Source organism: Cyprinodon tularosa, unplaced genomic scaffold (genome assembly GCF_016077235.1).
Source record: "Cyprinodon tularosa strain WSP-4 unplaced genomic scaffold, ASM1607723v1 ctg241, whole genome shotgun sequence".
Classification (NCBI taxonomy): Eukaryota; Metazoa; Chordata; class Actinopteri; order Cyprinodontiformes; family Cyprinodontidae; genus Cyprinodon; species Cyprinodon tularosa.
The window spans coordinates 868,573-890,908 of NW_024038899.1; the positions used below are offsets into that span (position 1 = coordinate 868,573).

Sequence of the window (22,336 nt, forward strand, 5' to 3'; positions counted from 1 at the left end):
ATCAGTCAGAGCTAATGTTTGAGAAGAAGCTGTAATGACTAGTTCAACTCTGGGTTACATTAGAAGATATATTTAGGTCTTTTAGGGTACCCTCACAATGGTTGATATTAAAAACCATAAAAAACCCATAAAAAGGTAAAATATGGACCTTTATTACCAACATTGTATAAAACATTAAGAGTTCATGGGGGCTTAAAGCAGACAAGTCAATATCAACGGTCATTGGTTTGGATTGTGGAAGAGTCCATCCCATATAGAGTTATGTTCATCAGCTGTGCTTGGTTATCTAAAAAATGCTCACATGTTCATTATATGCCTATATCAATCAGCTTGAGAGATTGGGGGGGTGCGCTGTTTCTTGTAAACTTGAGTTTTTGCAGTAGGTTGATGATGGGCAGTGGTGAAGAATTATTTCCTTCACACTGATTGAGGCATTGTAAATTTACTACAACTGTGGTACATGTCAATGGGTTGTAAAGTTTGTGGAAAGAATGGCAGAGTCTTGATTCAGAAGACGAAAAAATTATTAGTGAGGGAACCGTTACTTCTGGGCTTATAGGTTTACAAAATAACCCACATCTTTGAGTTCTATCTGCCAGGGCTGTTGGAAGTAATTTAAAACAGGGGGTGCTTTGATTTTTTTTATTTTCTTTTTTTGGACCAAAGACCTATAATGAGTCTCTTCCACATAATGCAGCCACTGTCATCTAGCAAATCAAGCCAGTGCCACAGAACGTGAGAACGTTTCATTACCACAACACTGTGCAGGAAATTTGAAACTGGATGTTGGCTGGAAGGGCTTGTCTAATCCAATCACACTAGGTTGGGTTTGCTGGTGCTGGGGCTGGGCCTGCTATTGCAACTGCCATCAGAGGCAGACGCACAGTCTCATCTCTCCGGCTGCTCTCTGTTATTGCGGTACTAGTGTTCTTCTTCACTGGTGGTGGTTTTCCTAAAAATTCCCAAAAGCGTTTCTGTTGCATATTTCCTCCTTGTTTCTGTCTTTAGACTATCTAAATTCACTAGTCTGCTGCCATGAGGGATACCTCTTTACTCTGCGACCACTAACTTTCTGTCCATGAATGCTGTCCACAGGCCATTGTCCTTAGTACAATGGAAGTTTTTCAACTGGCGCTACAGTTCTGGATGCCTCCACATGTGTTCACAGGTAGGGTGGAAGGGGGAGCCGGCAGTTCTGTGCCCTTCAGCCATAACATCCAGGGGAGGATTGATAATGGAAGAGGCCAAATCCAAAATAACACTTTTTGTTTCGAGAGCAATTTTCTGTCAACCTTCGAGTCTTTTCTTGCTCGCTCCACATGGCAAATCCTATATTCCGAATTTCCCGCTTTGAAGCGAGCAGGCACATCAAAGATATTATCCCATCTCACCTTTAAATTCAACCACCGCAGCCAGCCTGCGTCTCGCTGAATCCAGCATATGGCTCAGCTCATTCCTAGTCGTTCACAGCCTTTGTGCCCAGATTACTGCCGTAATTGTAGATACATCGGGTATCCTCCAAATCCAAAAAGGAGAAATCTGAGTATCATAAATCCGAAAAACCATGCATCTTTGACATCCTCCACTGACAACATTGTAAAACACATCATTCTCGAAGCATTTCAGGAGTCCATAGTGCACCCCCCACAAAGTATGTCTCCAATGTCTCAACATTTGCAAGAATCAACCCCTATTCTAATATCTAGTGTAGAAACTCAGTGCCCCTCTGATTTTTTAACTTTTTTATTGCTTTACTTTTCTCCTTTTTATTGACACCAACCAACATTTTGGAGATGTTCTCAGCCAGTTTTCTAGCTATGATGAAATGGCCTGTGTTGTCAAACCTCCTCAGATTAGAGCAGGGAATATTAGCCCGACGGGACCCGAGAGGTCCTGCCGGGTTCGGGCGGGTTCGGGCTGTACTTTTTATTATTTCATTCGGGCCGGGCCGGGCTCGGGCTTTAAACCGTTATATGCGCGGCAAATAAATGATCATGTGATAACGTTCGATCTATACGCGATGAATGCAAAATGGATGTTACAGAAGTGAAACGGAGATTAGCCCTTGGCGAATTCGTGTTGGTCGTGTTGGTTCGTGTAGCATAGGCTTACAGGAGATTAATCAAGCGTAAGATTTTTATTTGCCTCGCGTGGGTCATGTTAAGATAAAATACCGCTGTTTTTTTGTTGATGCTTGTTATTTTTTCTTTTAACTTCCTTGGTCAGAGAATATATTTAAGCCTAGAATTAAGTTCTTGTTCAGACATCTAGGCTAACTATTCTGAATAAAAATAGTAAAATATACAGCAAAAATGATTCATTCTTGACTGATTGTGATATGCGCACAATTGAAAAATGTCGGGCTGCAAACAGGTCGGGCTCTACGAAGCTGTCAATCATAACGGGCCGGGCCGGGCACGGGCCTGGTTCTTTCGGACTCGGGTAGGTTTCGGGCTGACTTTCAAGGCCCGTTTCATGCTCTACCTCAGATCGCTTTTCATTTCTGCTTCTAACATATTGACACTGAGGACTAAATATTAAGATGCTCCCTAATTCCACCATCCAACAGATGCTGTGGTAAAGCTGCCAATGGTCATAATGTTCCCGTCTGGTCTGGGGATGAGTCGGACTCCTGAAGGAAAATCTGGCGACTGCTGCTTTAAATAGAAGTGCCTCTCCTTGTTGATCGTTTGCCTCTGCAACTGAACCTTAGATAGGCAGTTTAAAACAGATGTATGTTCTGTAGTTATGTGATTTACTGCATAACTCATAAACATATACTGTATATAGTTATAGATAATAGTGTGAAGGACTACATTAAGTATAATGTCCGGTCATATAACCAAAATCATTGATATGTGTTGAAAAAAGCATTTGTTTAGTTATGATTCATCCTCCATTATCATCATTGCATTGTATGTTGCTCCCTGCGAGCAGAGCGCCTAATTCACTTCCGTAAAGCAAGTCTACTTACCACAGATGATCATCAGATGCAGTTATTTTTAAATATTCATTTGTGTGTTTGCATGTAGGAAAGAAAAGTAAAAATAAGAGTAAAATGAACGTGGATTGGCTCTACAAATTTTAATAGGCAACAGGATGAGTCACTCTTACCTCTGTGTCTGTGGCTACCACTGTTATTAAGCATCAGAGGAGATCTATTTATGTCTCACTGATAAAAGCTGAACAACAGCATCTGGATTTATGTTTGATGACCTGTGCAGGACATATCTGCGTCTACAGATTCAAATGGTTGAAGTAATTAGACTTCTGTCCAAGTTTTGATTAACACCAGTCTTTTACAGTCACAATATAGTAAACACAGATACAGCAGATCTAATCTGTCACCTTTAGAGCCTGTTTTTGCCAATTGTTTTTAAACTGATAGCTCTTTTAGATATAGTCACATGAACTTCTCAACCCATATAGAAAGTCCCTCTATGACTATAAAGTTTATTGCTAAATAAAAATATTTCCAGATATGACAAAGGATCTCATATGAGAATGATCCTGTTATGCTCTTAATTAGGGGTGTAAATCACATCCATTATGGCGATTCGATTCAGTATCGATTTCCTGACCCCAACGATTCGATTATTTTCGATACTCAAGAATACACCACGATTCGATTTTTTTTATTATTATAATTTTTTTTTTTACACCTTACAGGCTAAACAAAGTTTCAAGTTTGAAATAAATCAATGAAAGCTGTAATATCGTTATGCGTTTTTTTTTAAAGAAACAACAGCAAATAACAGAAGTAGAAAAGTTGTATAAAAAAATTCTGCAGAAAATCAGTGCAATGAGTGCCATGAAATACCTCGGCTCCAGACGTCCCGCCCCCTTGAGAGACGCTCCGCTGCACCTCTCCCAAATTGTAGATGACCGCAAACAGTGCCGCAGACAGGAGGCCGGCTTGTTTTGTTTGACCGAAATTGCGGAAAACAACTCGTGTAGTTTGAGCCGCTAGAAGTGCCAGGTGCACGAGAACGCTGAGACCCTTTTTCCACCTGGATCTCCGCTCTTTTTGGCCCTCATGTCTCTCTGTCGTCGGACTAAACTCGCCCCGACTTCCTCGCCGCCTCTGCCGTATCTAGACCCACAGCGTGTAGCACATTCTACGCTTCAATACTGAGCATAATGTAAAAATGTCTGTGTCAAGCTCACTGCAACACACTGCTGTAAGAGTATAACAAGGAAGCAGGTTGGAGGGCAAAATAGGTTTAGCGCCACCACAGCACGGGAGGGAGAATTACGCCCAGGAGGAAATGGATAAAAATAGACCGGAGGAAAAAAAAAACATGAATCGATTCTCTTGCGGACGTGTCGATGCATCGGATCGTCGGGTGTTGGATCGATGCATCGATGCAAAACGATTATTATTTACACCCCTACTCTTAATTTAGCGTCACTAATGAAACTTTTTACTTTTACTTTAGAATGATTGCACTTCTACTTAGAAAAGTTTCTCTAGTTATGATGTGACTACAGTTTTAGTTCCCTGCCTTCATCTGAAGAATGGATTGAGGAATGCAAAAAAAGGAAGCAGTTTTTGTTTTTGAGTAGATCAGTCTTCTGAGGACTCCTACCTCAAAGCTTCCAGCTGCTAGCATAGCTGACATATGAAAATAGAAAATAGAACCGAATTTACAGAAATCCTTAGCCTGCAAACAGAAACCTAATAACCTTTCTCAATTTGGTTGGAATAAATCCAAACTGAACTAGAACCAGGAACCCTCTAGGCTCTGGAAGGCCTTTATTCAGAATTATATCTGTTGTTTGATGTGCTTCCTTTGGGCATAAACAGATGGACCGTAGTAGCTTTCTTCTCTTGTTCCCCTTCGGTGCTGCTGGTGTAACAATCTGATTGAGAAAATTTGTTTCGGGTGCCTTTGAATCTTCTAAAATACAGGATTAATGTAATGGAGATCAAATGTTGGCCATTGAAACAATTCTCTTTATACTTTTGAGAGAAAAAAAAGTTTAACAAAATGTTTTATCTTTTATAAAGTTAGAAAATCTTTACATAATTCTTTTGCAATAAATTTAGATTATTGCATAACAATTCAGGGGAGGTGGCCAATATGTTATCTACTTAAATAACTTTCAGAAAGCCTTACTGTTCTGTGGTTCTGTAAACATAGCCTTGTGAGACCATCCTGATCTCGCGAGCTTTCAAGGTTTCACTCGCAGATCAGTCTGGAGACTCTCCGTTAAAGAAAATTTGGAGCCGTTCACCAAACAAACGTCCAATCAGCATTGGCTTTGAGGCGGGTTGAGGTGTGACGCAACGAGAAGCGCGACAGTTCAGTCTAAAGAACATGGCGGCTTCAGCCGATGAAACTAGCGTTAGCGTGGCTATCGAGCAAGTTTTATCGGAATTACAGAGTATTTCTTCACTGAAAGAAGAGCAAAACACTGCTCTGGAGGCTTTTCTCAGAGGAAAAGATGTTTTCGTTCTTCTCCCGACTGGTTTCGGCAAGAGTTTGATCTATCAATTGGCTCCTCTTCGTCGTTGCTCTGTTACGTCATATGCTTCGTTGATCTGATTGGTTTATTTGGCCCATCTATCACCAACATAGGCCAATCAGCTAACCAGTATTTTTCGCCCCTTCCAAAAATGACTTCAACGGAAGGTTTCCAGATGGATATGCAGAGCAAATCCATCTGGCGGAGTCAGGTTACTGTGAACCCCCAACTTGCAGTGTTTTAGGGCAACAAATTAAACTATGTAACAAGCTCAAATCATAGTCAAAGTGAATTTATCCCATATATGTGCAGTTAACTCTTGATACACACACACATGGAAAAAAATTCTCTACTTCTATTCAAAATATTTATTAACAAAAATAATTCAAGTCCTGGTCAAACATATTTCAGTTAAAAACCCCTGACCAAATGATTGAAGCTTGATTACCACTACTATGTACACAACGAAAAATAAATGCAAATGGTTAAAAACCCTGCGATGGACTGGCGACCTGTCCAGGGTGTACCCCGCCTCTCGCCCATTGACAGCTGGAGACACCAGCACCAGCACTGGCACCAGCACCCCTCGCGACCCCAATTGGGACAAGCGTGTGAGATAATGGATGGATGGATGGTTAAAAACCATGACCACTAAATTGATGCAGTTATACTTTGATTTTAACTTTGAGAACCAAAGTTTATTTATTGCATTTATTTGCAATGTGTTAGCCATTCCCAGTACAAATCAGAGAAGTTGAATAAAAAAATTTTTTTGGTAATATTTTTATATTTTATTAACAGATTAGCCTTAATCATAAATCAATAACCTTTAGAAAATGGGATTTCTCTGTGAGTCTTCCTGAGATTACAGTGAAGGTAAGGATCACATATCTTCTTTAGCTAGGTGGTCCCAAACATCCTTTCATGGGTACCATGCAGCTACCATTAGCTTCTTTTTTATCTTGCTTTACACAACAGTAGACATAAAATAATGATAAGTAGTCATTGAAAAACCTTGCCAGACTTGTATTATCCATTGATCTCTGTTTTAGCACATGGTGTGTTGCTGCATGGGTCCATGTTTGGATGGCCTAGCCAGAAGGCATTTGTCATTTTATGGATCCAAGGATTCTGAATAACATAATGTAGATTTCATATTTAGGAAAAAAATCCCTTTTCTCCCCTATAGAAGTAAAGGCAAATTAATGTTGAGTTTTTTTCCCTAGTTGTTTTGTTTTTGTTTATTCAAGTAACAATAGAATAGCCTGTAATTTAATTATATTACAATTAATTCTTCATTATAGTCATTACTAGCCCTGTCATGTTCCCTTGTAATCCTTAATAGTCTTTGCTTGACGATAAATAAGTTTTTTAATTAGATGGATTTATTCAAAGGTAAAGTGATTGGGACTGATTTATTCCATGCCTCCATACAGCTGATGTATCAGCTGCTACATCATCAGGTTATGTTTTGTTTTTTTGGACTCCCACCTACACCAAGCTTATATAGAATCAGGTGTTTTTTTTTTGTTTTTTTGTTTTTTACAAACCTAGAGTAATCTGTCTCTGTATGATCCTTTGACAACTAATAACATCACCTTCCATATTTCCTGTGCCAGTCTCTGTCTCTGACATTGACGTGCTATGGACACGATAAAAGGAAATTAAAGTCATGACTTCTTCTCCAGCCCATGCTTGCATTGTGTGTAAATCACCTTTTCATGGACAAATATGACCAAAACAGACCATACAAACACACACATACCATTTATATCTATCTTTATTTTGCATTGCAATGATTTTTCTATTAATATTAAGGGATAAATAAAAGTTTATGACTAACCCTAAAGTAAACTCAATTCACACACAATCCTAGATATTATCCGTAACCCTAAAACATTACATTTTCTTATGGGACCCATGAGAAGCAGTGGGCTCCCACAACAAAATGTATTTTGGAAAAAGATGGACCTTACTCTGTAACAAAGCTAGAGCACACTGACACGTGAGGCCCATGAGGCTGGTTAGCAACTTGCTAACTCAAACCAGCTTGAACTGATCATAAATTTGTTAACGCACACATATTAAGGGGCGGGTTCAAGATATCAGACTAATCAGAATCATGAGCTAAGAAGGTTGAGTGCCATATTTCTCCTATTACAAACAAAAACACAGAAATACAAAGTGGACAAAAAAAAAAGTAAATGAAAGGTTGACAAATGTGGTGGAATAGAAAAGACACCAAAGGGTGGGGCAAAAGATTGGTGACTATATAAATGCATTAAAAATCAGCATCATTTAACACAGCCATGCATCCCAGTCGCTGTACTGCTTATTGATCGCGTGTCATCCCTCTGATATAACACCCCGCAAGTAAATAGGACTTGGGAGCAGATTGGATTAGATACAAAAACATAATTTCTACTGGTTAGTTGGTGTTTTTAAATTTACTGATGTTAATATTTAATGATGTTATATTCTGATCTTCAGCTACCACAGTATACTTGTCAGATTAAATAATACTACTTATACTTCAGCGATAGTGTCAAGGTGTTACTTTATTGTATCTCTTATACTATATCTGTTGGTTGCGCTGTTCTTCTTCCATCTCTTTGCAGGTGATGAAGCAGGCTGAATATGTTTTATTGTTATCTCCCTTTTATCTCCTCTTTCTTTCATCTTTTCTCCTTTCTTTCTGTTTCTCCTTTACTGTTCTACTTGCATTGCAGTGTCCATATAATCGGTAATACTCCCTGCATGAATTATAATAAAGCTATTTATATGCATAAATCAAGCCGAACACTATGGCGATAGCCGTACTGCTCCACTTGTGAAAGTAAAATCTGTTGGGCTCTCTTTTTGGCATCAAGACAATTGTTCTTATTGCCACATTGCCAGACAGGACACTTTAAAAAAAAAAAAGAAAAAAGAAATTATGTTTGTGCTACACTAAAGCTGGGAGTTGATGTCACAATTGCATCATATTAATAAAAGAAGTGGTTTATCTCTCTAAGTGAAATCGTACAGATTTTTTAGCTGCGTATGAAACTAATTGTTTTTTTACATGCATGTTTACCATCACTCTCTACTACGGTGGCCATGAAATGCAAACCACATCAATAACCATTTATAACTGCAAATAAATAAAAAAAATCACAGCAACATAATGTCAATCAAGAAACTGACATTATTTTGAAATTTTTTTTTTTTACAAACGCAACATATTCAGATACACAATGAAATTAAGCTGAAACAATTATAGATTGTATTTGTTTCAAGGTAATGCCATTTGTATTTGTTATGTATTTGTTGTATTTGCTATGGCATAAAACACTTCTTTATATGGTGTATAGGCAAGTGGCCTGGGCAGATAATGAATTCATTTATTAACTCAGGGCACTGGATGCTGATGTTCCACAGACTGTATTTTTCCCAAGCCGGTCTGCATTCCCGTTGGTTTACAAGAAGCTACTGGTTGTGTAATTTTACATGAACCTACATACAGTACAGTCAGTACTACAGTGAGGGCTGCACTCCTGCCGACTGCAAAACAAACACTCTGTTCCAGGATCTGGCATGTATGCCAGTCTGCAGTGTTGTAGTACTCGAGCTTGGTCTTGGTCTCGAGACCATTTTTTGATTTTTTGATTTTTTGAAGCTGACTTCCGTCAGCTTCGCAGCTCCACTGGTGCCGCGGTCCTCTCAAGTTCGTCACATTTTCTTTTAAATTACACATTAAATCTGTGAATGGGCCATATGGTGATGCTTAAAAGTATAAGGTTCTCGCCTCAAATGATCTTAAAACGTACTTTTATTGAACAACAGCAACAGAAAAGAGAACATTTAACTTAGTACTCTAAGCTCTGTGAGTTAAGAAGATGGACAGCCAAGCCAACCAATGAGCAGAAGTTGACTCTCTAGGACACACCCCCTCCTCATTTGCATAATGAGATAGAAATGCTTAGAGAAATGTAAAAAGGGCATAGAGAAATGTAAAAAGGGCAGAGAGAAATGTAAAAAGGGCAGAGAGAAATGTAAAAAGGGCATAGAGAAATATAAAAAGGGCAGAGAGAAATGTAAAAAGGGCAGAGAGAAATGTAAAAAGGGCAGAGAGAAATGTAAAAAGGGCAGAGAGAAATGTAAAAAGGGCAGAGAGAAATAAACAGTGGCGAAGAAATAACTAAGGTAAAAAAATACAAAGGAAGAATAAAACAGACAAAAATATAATAACATGCACATAAATAAATACTTAAAAATATAAGTAATTAAAAAATAAAGTTGAAGATTATAAAGGACAGAATAATAAATAAGGTAAATATTACAAAGGCAAATAAATAAAGAAGCTAATTAAGAGTTATATACATTTATGTCTCACTTTTTTGTTGGCAATTAATTGTATGCTTATACATTTATTGAGCATTTATTTATTTCTGTATTTATTTTTAAATATGGCAGAGTTGGTCCTTCATACACGCGGCCTGCAGCACTTCGATTGAAAGTCACAAGTGGTTGTCTGAGAACGGGATAAGATGTCGGCCAAATCATTGGTTATAAAATTCGGCTATTTAAATCACAAAGAATATATTTGTAAAGCAACATTGAGGAAAAAAGCATACAGAATTTCAAAGCATGGAATTCTGTGATTACTACACAGAATTACTGAATAAAGATGTTTATGTTTATTCCAGTTCTGTGTGTTAAATATCTAGATGTTTTAATGTGAATGTGGGTCTTTTAGATCAATTTTAGTGATTTTGATCATGTTTCACATTTTATTGTCACATACTGGCGCTGGTCTTGGTCTTGACTCGGTCTCGACTTCCCTTGGTCTTGGTCTTGACTCGGTCTCGACTTCCCTTGGTCTTGGTCTTGACTCGGTCTCGACTTCCCTTGGTCTTGGTCTTGACTTGGTCTCGACTTCCCTTGGTCTTGGTCTTGACTCGGTCTCGACTTCCCTTGGTCTTGACTTGGTCTCGGACCCTAAAAGTCTTGGTCTTGTCTCGGTCTTAATACACTCTGGTCTTGGTCTTGGTCTCGGGTTAGGTGGTCTTCACCACAACACTGCCAGTCTGGTCCATGAATATCTGTATCAATCCTGAAAAGTAGTCTGCCCCGGAGCAGGTTTGCCGTTTAGAGTAGGTTACCATGGTGACTAACCTTGCTGAGGTTAAATCTGGCTTTGTGGTACCAGAAAGTCCAGGTTAAACAGGAACTTGGCTGGCTAACCCAGTAATCCTGCTTCATGCTGCTGCTGATGATGATGATACTTTTTTTAAATTTCAGACAGACAAACCAGACCAACAAAATGTAATAACAAAAAATACTTTCATTTTTCTAAATGTTAATACAATACCTTACTATCAAATTTACATACTCAAATACAAATTAATGCACAACTTATTCAGTGACTGTGAGTCTGTAAAGGAGTATGATGAGGTTTAACTTTTATAAAAATTCCCTTTTTCCATTCCTTAATTCATACCATAAATAGTCATCTTGTTACCAGTATCCTTTCCAAAAAGAGGCAAAAAACAAAATAATAATAACTATATTGTTATTTCCTATACCAGATTAAAATAATACATACACCAATATATAAATACATACACATCTAACTGCATATATACATAAATAATATATACCTATTTACACACCTGCATATATTTACACATACATAGACAAACCTGCACCCAATTTTCCAAGTCATCCCTAGTGCTGTAATTCCCTGCTGAATTCATCATCCCAGTCCATCCTTATACTGTTCAATAATAACCATTTTAAGTCTTTTTTTTTAAATGGTAAAGGCATATAAAATAAAAAAGGACAGACCGTACAGTTAGGGGGAAAACAAATACTTTAGAGATGTCAAAAAGAGCATACTTGGATTTGAAGAAACATAAACTTACTGGGATGAAAAATTCCCATGTATATTTGTGCCTTAAAAACAACAGATTATTTACAAGTTATTGTGTGGCGAAGTTGCAACATATCTGGAAAGGTTGAACAATTGTTTGATCTCACCATCTTGGAAACCAGAGTTGATTCAGAATGGCTCCAGAAAAGATGCCTAATCTGTTTTAAACTGAAAATCTAGTAATTTAGGGCTCCCCATATTTAGGTGAAAACAAAGCTATGTTAAATTAGCACAGACGGATTCCCTGCTCCAGGTAGTAATAGTCATAATCACCAACCAGAAGCAGATATGTATTGGCCTCGTGTATTTCAGAGACACTCTAAAACTTTCATCATTAATTTATTAGGATCTAGATGAATGTTTGTTAATGTCTAAGTCAGGGTGAACCGTAATGATCCTCTGCAGATTAAAGAAAATTCACAAAAATACCAAACTTCTGCCTTGGTCTTAGATTTTAAAGCATGTGCGGTTGTACATTTTAGACAAATAGTTCAAATAAATAAATAAAATTTCCAAAATGCTGTGATATTCTTAGTCAGAATGAGTTCATATAAGCCTCACACCAACATTTAATGTTTTAGTTGGTTTTCATTGTTTAAAGAACTCTCTGTGATGTTGGTGCATTAAAAAAGTGCTTTATAAATAAAAAGGAGTTAAGCTAACGGCGGAATATCTCACATGAAATAATGCAAAAATCAATTTGTGCTTGTAGCGTGGAAAGTGTGCAGGAATGCTTCCCTGTTTGATTCCACATCACATTATTATAATTCTTCGTCTGCATCCACTTACCCTCTGTCTCCTTAAATCAACTTCTATTTTCATCTTCCTCCTCCTCTCCATCTTGCTCTCTCCCTAAGTCTCTAGCCTGAAGGACTGTGTTTTTGTGTGTGTGTGTGTCTCTCTCAGTGAAGCACTTAAGTCTCCCCCTGTGTGTAGAGGCTGTAATGAGGGCTGCCAGCTGTGCCACAGAAGCAACACACACAGAGTGTACATCTCTAATCTTAGATCGAGGCAGCAATGGACAGCACATGACATAATAGGCTACCTTTAAGTTTGATTTTTTTTCTGCTGAATGATAAAAATGAAATGGTTCGGCATGCAGGTGACTCAGTGGTTAGGTCACACGACCCATCTAAGGAGGCCTTAGTCCTCGACGCGGGCGACACGGGTTTGAATCTGACCTTTGGTCCTTTGCCGCATGTCTCTTCCCCTGTCTCATACCCTAGGGCCGTGAAAAACTCAAAAAACAACAAAAAGGTTTATTTGATTTGCAATTTTTTGTAAAATGAGCAGAGGTTTAAATGTTACAAAGACAAAGGAAGAGACAAAGTACAACTCAGTATGTGTAACAAGATATGGTCAGTTTTCATCATCAGCTGGATTTTTGGAGTTGGCTGTAATGTTTGGACATGTTGGTTCAATCCGAATACCCCAAATTGTAGCTAATTGTAGCTCTCCTGTTGCTAGCTCCTATCCCTTCACCTTTAGTGGGTCAACATTAAGAACATTATCCAAGGTAGGAAAGGAGCTCAAGACTGCTATGGTGAATCCGAACACCTTTGAGCTTTATGGACGCCATTACATGGCACGCACATGATACTGGTCAAATTGGGATTATAACCTTCTGGAAATTAAATACAAAAACTAAAAAAATACACAAAGGAAGCAGCTGAAGCTCTCCTTCATATAAACAAAGACATGTAAAGGTAATGACAGTACACTGTGTCACACCCAGTTTCACTTCACACAATAATGTAGTTTTGTTCAACTCAGTGAAGTGGGGTGTGTCTATATGGTGTGTCACCCAAGGCATTGTGGGAATCGCTAAAACTCCTAGCGGCGGCCATGCAGAGTGCCTTTGGCGCTAAAAAACACTATTCATATAGCACTTAGAATGGCGACAGCGGACACACTTTCCTCCTGGCATCCCTAGCGATTTGAGGAATTCTGATCAAGCTGTTGATTTCAGTGGATTGAAGGTCTTATGAATGGAGGGAATAATGGATGGATGGATGGACGGATGGGTTGAAGGGCTTTTGGAATATATCAATTAAGAACTGCTTGAAGGTCTTATGGAGGAAGCTATTGTGTTTCAGAGGTCCTGCTTTCATCACTCACAACTGGCCCCAAGAGAAGCACAAACGATGGTATAGACATTATTATCATAGAGAAAGTAGTTTGGAAAGTGTTGACTAGAGTAAAACATTGGTGGTGTCGCTTGGGTGGAGTGCAAAAATAATTAGTCCTCAATGCAGTTGTCCTGACCCATAATGTAACCTTAACCCTAACCCACTTCAAACAGACCAGAATTAGCCCCTTCTTAGTTCAGACATTTTATGCAGGTGTGAATAAAGACCAGAGAATTCTGATCTGGACCAAACAACTACTCCAAAATAAACTCCAGCATTAATACAAACCTGGCCTCAGTCTGGCCCAAATGCAGAAAGCATGCGCATCACCGGACTTAGGAAGCCCCCACAGTGGTAAACATCTTTTAATTTCTTTTTTCTTTTACAGCTTTTATTGTCATTACAGTGTCACAAGTAGATAGCAACGAAATTCACTCTCTGCATTTAGCCTGTCCCCTTGCGGAGCAGTGGGCTGCCATTGTGCGGCGCCTGGGGAGCAGTGTAGGGTTAAGGGTTTTTGCTCAGGGACCCTGAGCTGTGGGAGTTGGGCTTGAACTCAAGCGCAATGCCCCTACCACTAGGCTGCCACTCCCCAAATCATAGTTATGAAATAATTTGTGTTATTCTTACTGCATTCCTGACACAGTCACAAAATCAAAACTAAAAAGCCTTGAAATCTACATTAAACAATTTGCTCTTGACACTCTGGAGTAAAGCTAATTGCCATTTCCTTGGAGCACAAATATATTTAATTTATTATATATTTAATAAAATTAATTTTGGTCTTACACCTGCTTCCTTCACAGTAGTTAGTTATATGGGATTATTACGGAGCAATTTTAATGTAGAAAATGGTACAATTTAAAAATAATAAATAGACTAAACTTCCAAACCATGGTGGACCTATTCTTACACGGACGATGGGAATTAAAAACTATTAAAAAGATAAAACATCATGACTTTGATAATGTTCTGGTTCTGGGAAAAGGTAATATTGTACTAAGTTCACTAAGTGCTGCAATGATTTGTGTAACCTAATCTAAACAGTGTACAGTGTGTAACCTAATCTAAACAGAATAGTAACATTTCTGATTTAATGTGTTACATCATAATAAATGTCAAATAAACTTAACACTAGAAGGTGCTTGCCAACATTTCTTCAGTTCTTTTCTGTAGAGTTTTATTATTCAGGATGAGCATGAAGTGCTTGGTGTTGATTCTACATTTTTCCCAATCTGCTGCTGAATTACTTCTAGCAAACATCATATTTTTCTCTTCCTGTCTGCAGCATCCTGGCCACGGTGGGTTCAGACTTTGACCTGAGAACTCTGCGAGCCGTTAGAGTGCTGAGGCCCCTAAAACTGGTGTCAGGGATTCCTAGTAAGTCCACCTGAATACTGAAATCAAATGAATGGCACAGATCATTTTCAAGCTCAAATCTAATTGTCTCTGTCTCCCACAGGTCTCCAAGTTGTCCTGAAATCCATAATGAAAGCCATGGTGCCGCTGCTTCAGATCGGCTTGCTGCTCTTCTTCGCCATCGTCATGTTCGCCATTATCGGGGTGGAGTTCTACATGGGGAAGTTCCATCAGTCCTGTTTCAAGCCTGGCGGTGAGGGCATGAACTTTACTTGATGAACATTCACAGCTGATTTCCTTTACTCTTTTATGTCAAAGGCATGATTAGATTACAGATATTAATGCTTTTCTCACAGCAGTAGCAGCACATGTAAAACTTATCCATATTATGTAACATTACAACAAACTTTCATGTATTATTTTGGCTTGATAAAGTTTAATATAGCTTACAAAAGTGTGATTTATGTGTCACCAACATATTTCCTCCTTACAATCAGTGTCTTTCTGTGCCATTCTGTTTCTTTCTTTTGTTCAGCTGAAAGAGTGGTTGACTGGCCATGTGGTTCCGAGTTACCAGCCAGGACTTGCCCCAATGGCACTGTTTGCCAGGAATACTGGACCGGACCTAATTTTGGCATCACCAACTTTGACAACATCCTGTTTGCAGTGCTGACAGTGTTCCAGTGCATCACTATGGAAGGCTGGGTGGACATCCTCTACAGTGTAAGTCTATAAACAAACTATAATTGTACAGATTGTTAAAACGGAGGCAGATATTTGTGCACCGTCGCAGAAAAATACATCCAAAATTCTTCTCTCCAAAGCTCATAGTAAATGTGTTGAAACGTTTCCTGTTTTAAGTCAGCTACAACATAATTATTAAAATGTGAAAAAAATGCCAATATAGGCTATTAAAAAAAAAGTTTTTTTTTACTTCAAATTCAAACAACTTGGGGTGGTGTTTTGTGTTTCTTTGTGATGCTTTTTGTTGGGTGTTCTGTTGCAGGATTGGCTGGTGCACCACATAATAAAGTGTTAAATGAGGGAAGGACATAATTTGAGGGGATTAATGCAGAATTTCAAAAGAATTAGCTACACCATTAATTTGTCTTCCAAATGACAATGACCCAAATCTTACTGCCAAATTTGCAACACAGGTGATGTAGAAAAACAGTCAATGTTTTGGATTGACCTGGAGCAGAGCTGAAGATCTGTTTTAGAGCAAAATGGATTTCAAAATCTGACTGAGTTACACCAGTTCTGAGCTGGCAAGAATTCTTGCACTGCTTCCTAATAAGAAGTAAATGAAGGATTAGCTATGAATTATTTAAGAGCAAAAATACAAAATTATAAAATCATTCTGATGTTTGGCAGATAAAAGAAACTTGGTTTATCTAAAATGCTCTGCAATCTGAGAGCTTTATTCTTCTATAATATCAGACAGTTAAAAATAAGCTATGTTCTTATTCTGGTTTAATTGTAAGTGAAATCAGTAATAAATTACTACGGTTAAATCAACAAAATTTGTGAAAAACCAGGATAAGAGAGGCCTGCTTTCTAAGGTAGTTGTAATCTGTTCATTTACATCGTGAGAGCTGCAGTAAAGTCTGATGTATGCAGTCACAAAGTTGCCATAGCAACCGTTAGATGCCATCTACCTGCCAAGCAGTCATTTCGTAGTAGGCCATAAATTTATCTTAAGGTACTTTATGCACATTCAGCAGAGATTGCAAAAATCCTTAAAGGTGTTGCTGATTCAGTTTTCCTTTATTCTAAAGAAATGTCTTGATTTTTAAAGAGTTTATTGTGATAGAGTAAATGTGCTCTCCAGTTTTTAATGTTTTTTATTGGATTCTTCCATCATAGTACCTCATTTACCATTCCAGTGTCTATCTGACTGTACTGGCCATTACTCATAGCCATGCCGTGCCTTCCTTTCCCAACTCCTTTAACATTTTATTTAAGAACTCTCTTTTGAGTTGCATCAGTTCCTGCATTTATGCCTTTATAAACTCAATCAAGACAAGGGGCAGTTTCAAATGTCAGAGCGTGATATGAGGTGTATTCTTTTTCTGGTTTGAGTTTAGATAACTGGGTCACTGGGTTTCCCTGCTTACAGGTATGACTTTCCTCTTTAACTCTCTGTTTGCTTATCTAAACATTAGCTTCATAGTTTTTTTTTTCATGCCAGACAAAAAATATGATTGTGTCTGTTAAAAGAAAACTCTGTAACTCTAAAAAGACAAATAAATCCCCCCTGGAGGATGAGGGCTGCTAAGTCAAGCAGAATTAAAAACGGCAAAGTGTTTGGACCAAAGTCCCCCTCTGGCTCAGAATTTTATCTGTTTCATGATTTGTGCTGAATTTCTCAAGACATAATAACAAAGAATGCAGGCAAACTTTCATTTAAAGGACAAAAAATCTTTATAGGGATGAAAGTCGTGCTGGGCAGTACTCGAGTTGACCATCCCCCAAACTATCCCCTGTGACATTTTATTACTGAATGTGTAAAATGTCTACTATATATTAACAGTAATGGCAATAATATTGCCCTTTCAACATTCGGCTGGCTGTGGGCTTACGAGTAGCCTGAGCTTTATATATAGAATCAAATAAGTGGCCTACCATGGCTATGACTCCGCCAGATGGTTTTGCTCCGCATATCCATCTGGAAACCTTCCGTTGAAGTAATTTTAGGAAGGGACGAAAATACTGGTTAGCTGATTGGCCTATGTTGGTGATAGACGGGCCAAATAAACCAATCAGATCAACGAAGCATATGACGTACTAACAGAGCGACGACGAAAACACAACCACAAGCCAGGCACAAGCCAATTGATACATCAAACTCTTGCCGAAACCAGTCGGGAGAAGAGCAAAATCATCTTTTCCTCTGAGAAAAGCCTACAGAGCAGTGTTTTGCTCTTCTTTCAGTGAAGAAATACTCTGTAATTCCGATAAAACTTGCTCAATAGCCACGCTAACGCTAGTTTCATCGGCTGAAGCTGCCATGTTCTTTAGACTGAACGGTCGCGCTTCTCGTTGCGTAACACCTCAACCCGCCTCAAAGCCAACGCTGATTGGACGTTCGTTTGGTGAACGGCTCCAAATTCTCTTTAATGGAGTCTGCAGACTGATTTGCGAGTGAAACCTTGAAAGCTCGCAAGATCAGGATGGTCTAACGAGGTTAATAAAGCTGATCCCAATGGGAAATTTGTGCCTTAGTGCCTTAGTCAATGTCAATGACCGGCGTACCTGACATGTAACAACCACACCATGCATATTGCTTTAGGTTAAAATCTATATTAATTAGGCTATGTATGCTTCCAAAAAAAATTGTATAAGATTCCCTATCCCCCCTTTAAAAAAAAAAAAAACTAGACTACTGGTGCTAGGTATAATTAAATGTATGTAGATTTGTTTATTTTTATATTGTGTGAAATTATATCGTGCAACAGTGAGACAGGAATGCAGTGATATCTTTAGTTATACTGAAAGTAAAATCCTTTTGAGGTTTTTATTTAGTTGTTTGCAGGAGCAAAAGTTGATTACATAAAAAAAAGAAGAAAAAAAAAGAATTGCGAAGAATTGAAGGTATCTTTTTAGATGTAAGTTCATGCGTGTCACGTGGAAACTAACCGTTGGGGGTTAGTCTCTCCCAGCCCATAAAATGCCTCTGCCAGTGTAGCATAGCATAGGAGATGCTGACTTCAATTGCTTTTTTTTTTTTAGAGATCTATCCTACTGCCTTCATAGTGTAACTATGTTACACTGCATGAAAAGTGAGATTTTCGTCTCCGTAAACTCCCGCAGATCTGCCTGATTTTCGTCAGTTTCCGACAATTTGCAACCCGTGCTTGTCCGCGTTTGTCGTGCCACAAATTGTCGGAAACGTACCATGACGTATGTGGAGAGTGATTTGCTGTACTAATGGCCCTAATTAGCATATGAATACAGCAAACCCGCGCGGCTGGCCAGGTCTGGCTTGAATAACCTTCTCAGTATTGGCTGAAACCACTATTCTCAAACAAATGAAATCGCTCGTGATTGGCAGCAAAACCACACGTGGCCACGCCAGGCTTTAATTTTCTTACTGAGTATTGGACGGAACCACTTCTTTTTAAACAAGTAAAGTCGCTCGTGATTGGTTGGCATATATATATATTTACATATAAATTTACATATATATATTTATTCATATATATATATATATATATTTATTTATTCATTCATATATTTATTCATTCATATGGTGTGTATTTATGTTATCCTACACTACTACACAATTATTATGCTCCCATCAATGACATGAATGAATTTATACAGGAAATGAAGATTTGCCAGGAAGCTGTTTATGCAAAGAAAGAGCTTTATTAAAACACACACAACTATATACAACGCATGCGTTTCTAAAAATTAAAAGTCCGTGAACGGTCCGTTTGCTTCCTCGGGGTTGGAGGTAACTGGCAGCATTCCCTCCGAGGCAGGTCCGATGTGCAGACGCCTACTGTGCGTGGCCCTGTACTTCGGCATCGCTTCTAACCGGGACTGCAGCTTAACACAGAGTTCAGTGAGATCCGGCCTACGAAATGGCGGCGACCGTACAATCCATCCAGAGACACCGCCGAGGAAGGCGGACTTCCAGAGTTCCACTTCCTCATCTGCTAGCACACTCTGCCTCGCTTTCAGCAGTTGAAAAAAAAACAATGAATCAGCGCACTGCGTATGGACACAACACATCTATCAATGCACCTGAAAAATAGTCACCAAATAAAGTCTTACCCTCTTTCTTCTGGCCCGACTCCGAGCAGATAGCCTCCGCACGCAGCATGTTGGCTGGCTGCGTATATCTGAAGCTCCTGCGTACCGTCTGAAAATACGTCTTACAGGCAGCTGGAAAACAATTAAATGAGAGTGGTATAAATAAAAAATCAAACGCAAGTCACAGTAACAAGGAAGGAGAAAACATTAAAACAAGTCACTTACACACAATGTCGTCTTTATCAACATTGTGCAAATCTGGACTTGCCGAGATGGCTCAGAGCAAATAGGAGGTCTGTGAAAACAAAATGTACATCTATGATCGGTATCCATTTCCTTTTACCGCAGAATGAAAGCATATTCTTTAAATCTTACCCTTGCTCCGGTTCATAGCGCCTGCAATTAGTCTCCGAGTTGTTAAGACGGCGTACTGCTTCCTGTGAATCACAAAAAATACACTTTAATAAAGCTTGTTCTTGCAAGGCTACTATTAGCCGCTATTAGCCGTAGCTCAGGCTAGGCCGCTTTTAGCTTAGCAGGCAGTAATCAAACATATATTTACCGCTAGCATCTCTTCTTTGAGTTCGTCTTGTTTGATGCAGAGTCGCCATCGCGTCCAAGAGGAGTTTTACCCCGAAATCCCACATACTCCGCTCCAGACCGCCTGCACAAAGCAAAGCATACATCCTCCACTGTGGATCCAGCCCCGCCGCTCTGAGTTTCTTGGAGATCGTACAGAGCATGCGCGAGATGAACCAGGGTGTCCGCGGATCAATAAAAATAATTAAAAAATCATTCTTTTTTTTTTTTTTGTCAAGGCCTTAATTGGCACTAAAATTATTTAAATATGTTTATCGAAGTATTTATAATTCTTTCATAAAAAATGCTTATAAAAACAATTTCGTCAGATATATTATATCGCTCCAGGCGGAGAAAAAGCTAGAGGATATATATATACGTATATATGTGTGTGTATGTGTGTGTGTTTACATACATACAGGAGTCATGGAACTCTGCTTACAGCTCCTTCATATTTCATGTACACTAATAACTTGTGTACATGGTTCTTGTTGATGGCATTAAAATCATTTCAAATAGCATTAAAATAGCATTAAATTAGAGTCACTCATTCCTGTATGAACCCTGTGAGCGCTTAATTTAATATGACATATTAAAAAAATCCCACCATCATCCAGCATATGTTCAGTTTCTGCCCAAATATATATATATATTTTTGTAGATTTTTGTAACGGGGATAAGGATAATTCAAAACTGCTTCCAAACTCAGCATCTCTTTTCATTCCTGTAATAAGAAGTTTCTTTTGAATGGATTTGATTAAAGTTTAAGTACCTCGGTATAAAATAAATATTTTGATGGAGATGAGAAATCTGCTTCCTCGTTGGTGAATAACCAATAGTTTGGATCCAATCATTTAAATAAACGGTGTTAGTTTTTTTTTTTTTTTTTATATATATATATATATATAAGAATTGTGCTATAATTTCTAGTCACCGATCTGTTGCTGCTATATTTTAATTTGACGAACCGGAATTTGTCTATGTTCTTTTTCCTGTTTGGTGCGATTGCAATTGCGGATCTTGACCTGGCCGGACCTTATGACCACAGTGTACCAATCTTCTCATGGCTACTTCCAACAGGATAATGCGCCATGTTATAAAGTAAATCATCTCAGACTCATTTCTTGAAACTTTTCCACTTAAGTAATTGTGAATTGAGCATATTGACAGACAACATTTTATTTTTTATCTTAAATGCAATTTTTTTTTTTATAATTACTGCTCTAAATGTATTGCTCTGTCAGCTAAAGATCTGTTTTGGTCTCTATACTTTAATTAAATAAATCAATTCAAGCTAAAATGTAAGAGGCTATACTGAGCCTGATCTCTATGTATCAGAGATTTTCTTACCCAGAAAGATGTCACTTGGGGTAAACCCCCCCCCCTGCAACCCTGGTTTGCATTTGTATAGCTCAGTGGTTCTCAAACTTTTTTCAGTGATGTACCCCCTTAAAAATATATTTTTAGTCAAGTACCCCCTTACACAGGCAAAACATTTTTGGAAGAAAAAAGAGGTACAGTGCTGTAAAATCACTGTCTTATTTATTAAAGCCAAACAACTGATCCATACTCCAACCATTGCATGTAAAAAGAAAAAAGAAAAACAGAAGACGGTGACCACCAGGAAGGCATAAAACCAGTCAAAACTGAAATATGCTGCTAATGCTGCTAATTTATAATGGTCTCTGTAATGGTACAAAACTGAATATTTATATAAATAACTAAAATGTGTTCACAGAAATAAATCTATAACTTAATTATAAATAAATTATATTTTGTTTACAAAATAAATTAACTTAAATAAAGATTTGCTTACAAAAAAATAAAGGTTACATCTTTTAGGATAAAAAAAAAGAAGATTGCACTTTAATCACTTTGCATTGAACATTTGATTTGATTTGAACAGTATGTAACAGGCAGTGATTTATGAACAGGAAAAAAAAATTACTCAATATATTTTAATGAGAAATATGGGCTTGCACCTCACTGAGGATCTTTGTCATTCTTATTGGCAGGGAGGCAACTGCAGTGATCAAGCTCTTCTCCAGGCACAGTCTGTTTCTTTGCTTTGTTTTGATCAGCATCATTGCAGAGAAGGAGGCCTCACATAAATATGTGGATGCAA

At 38.2% G+C, this 22,336-nt stretch overlaps 1 protein-coding gene across 1 annotated transcript in view; it reads left to right on the forward strand.

Moving 5' to 3' along the window:
- The window catches only part of LOC119785160 (voltage-dependent P/Q-type calcium channel subunit alpha-1A-like), a 111,557-nt gene extending 95,647 nt beyond the window's left edge, over positions 1-15,910 (forward strand). The window contains exons 4-7 of the mRNA XM_038287605.1: positions 14,801-14,892; positions 14,975-15,124; positions 15,407-15,594; positions 15,878-15,910. Coding sequence (XP_038143533.1) covers positions 14,801-14,892; positions 14,975-15,124; positions 15,407-15,594; positions 15,878-15,910 — 463 coding nt within the window. The remainder of the gene's footprint in view (positions 1-14,800; positions 14,893-14,974; positions 15,125-15,406; positions 15,595-15,877) is intronic.
- Positions 15,911-22,336: the final 6,426 nt, after the last annotated feature.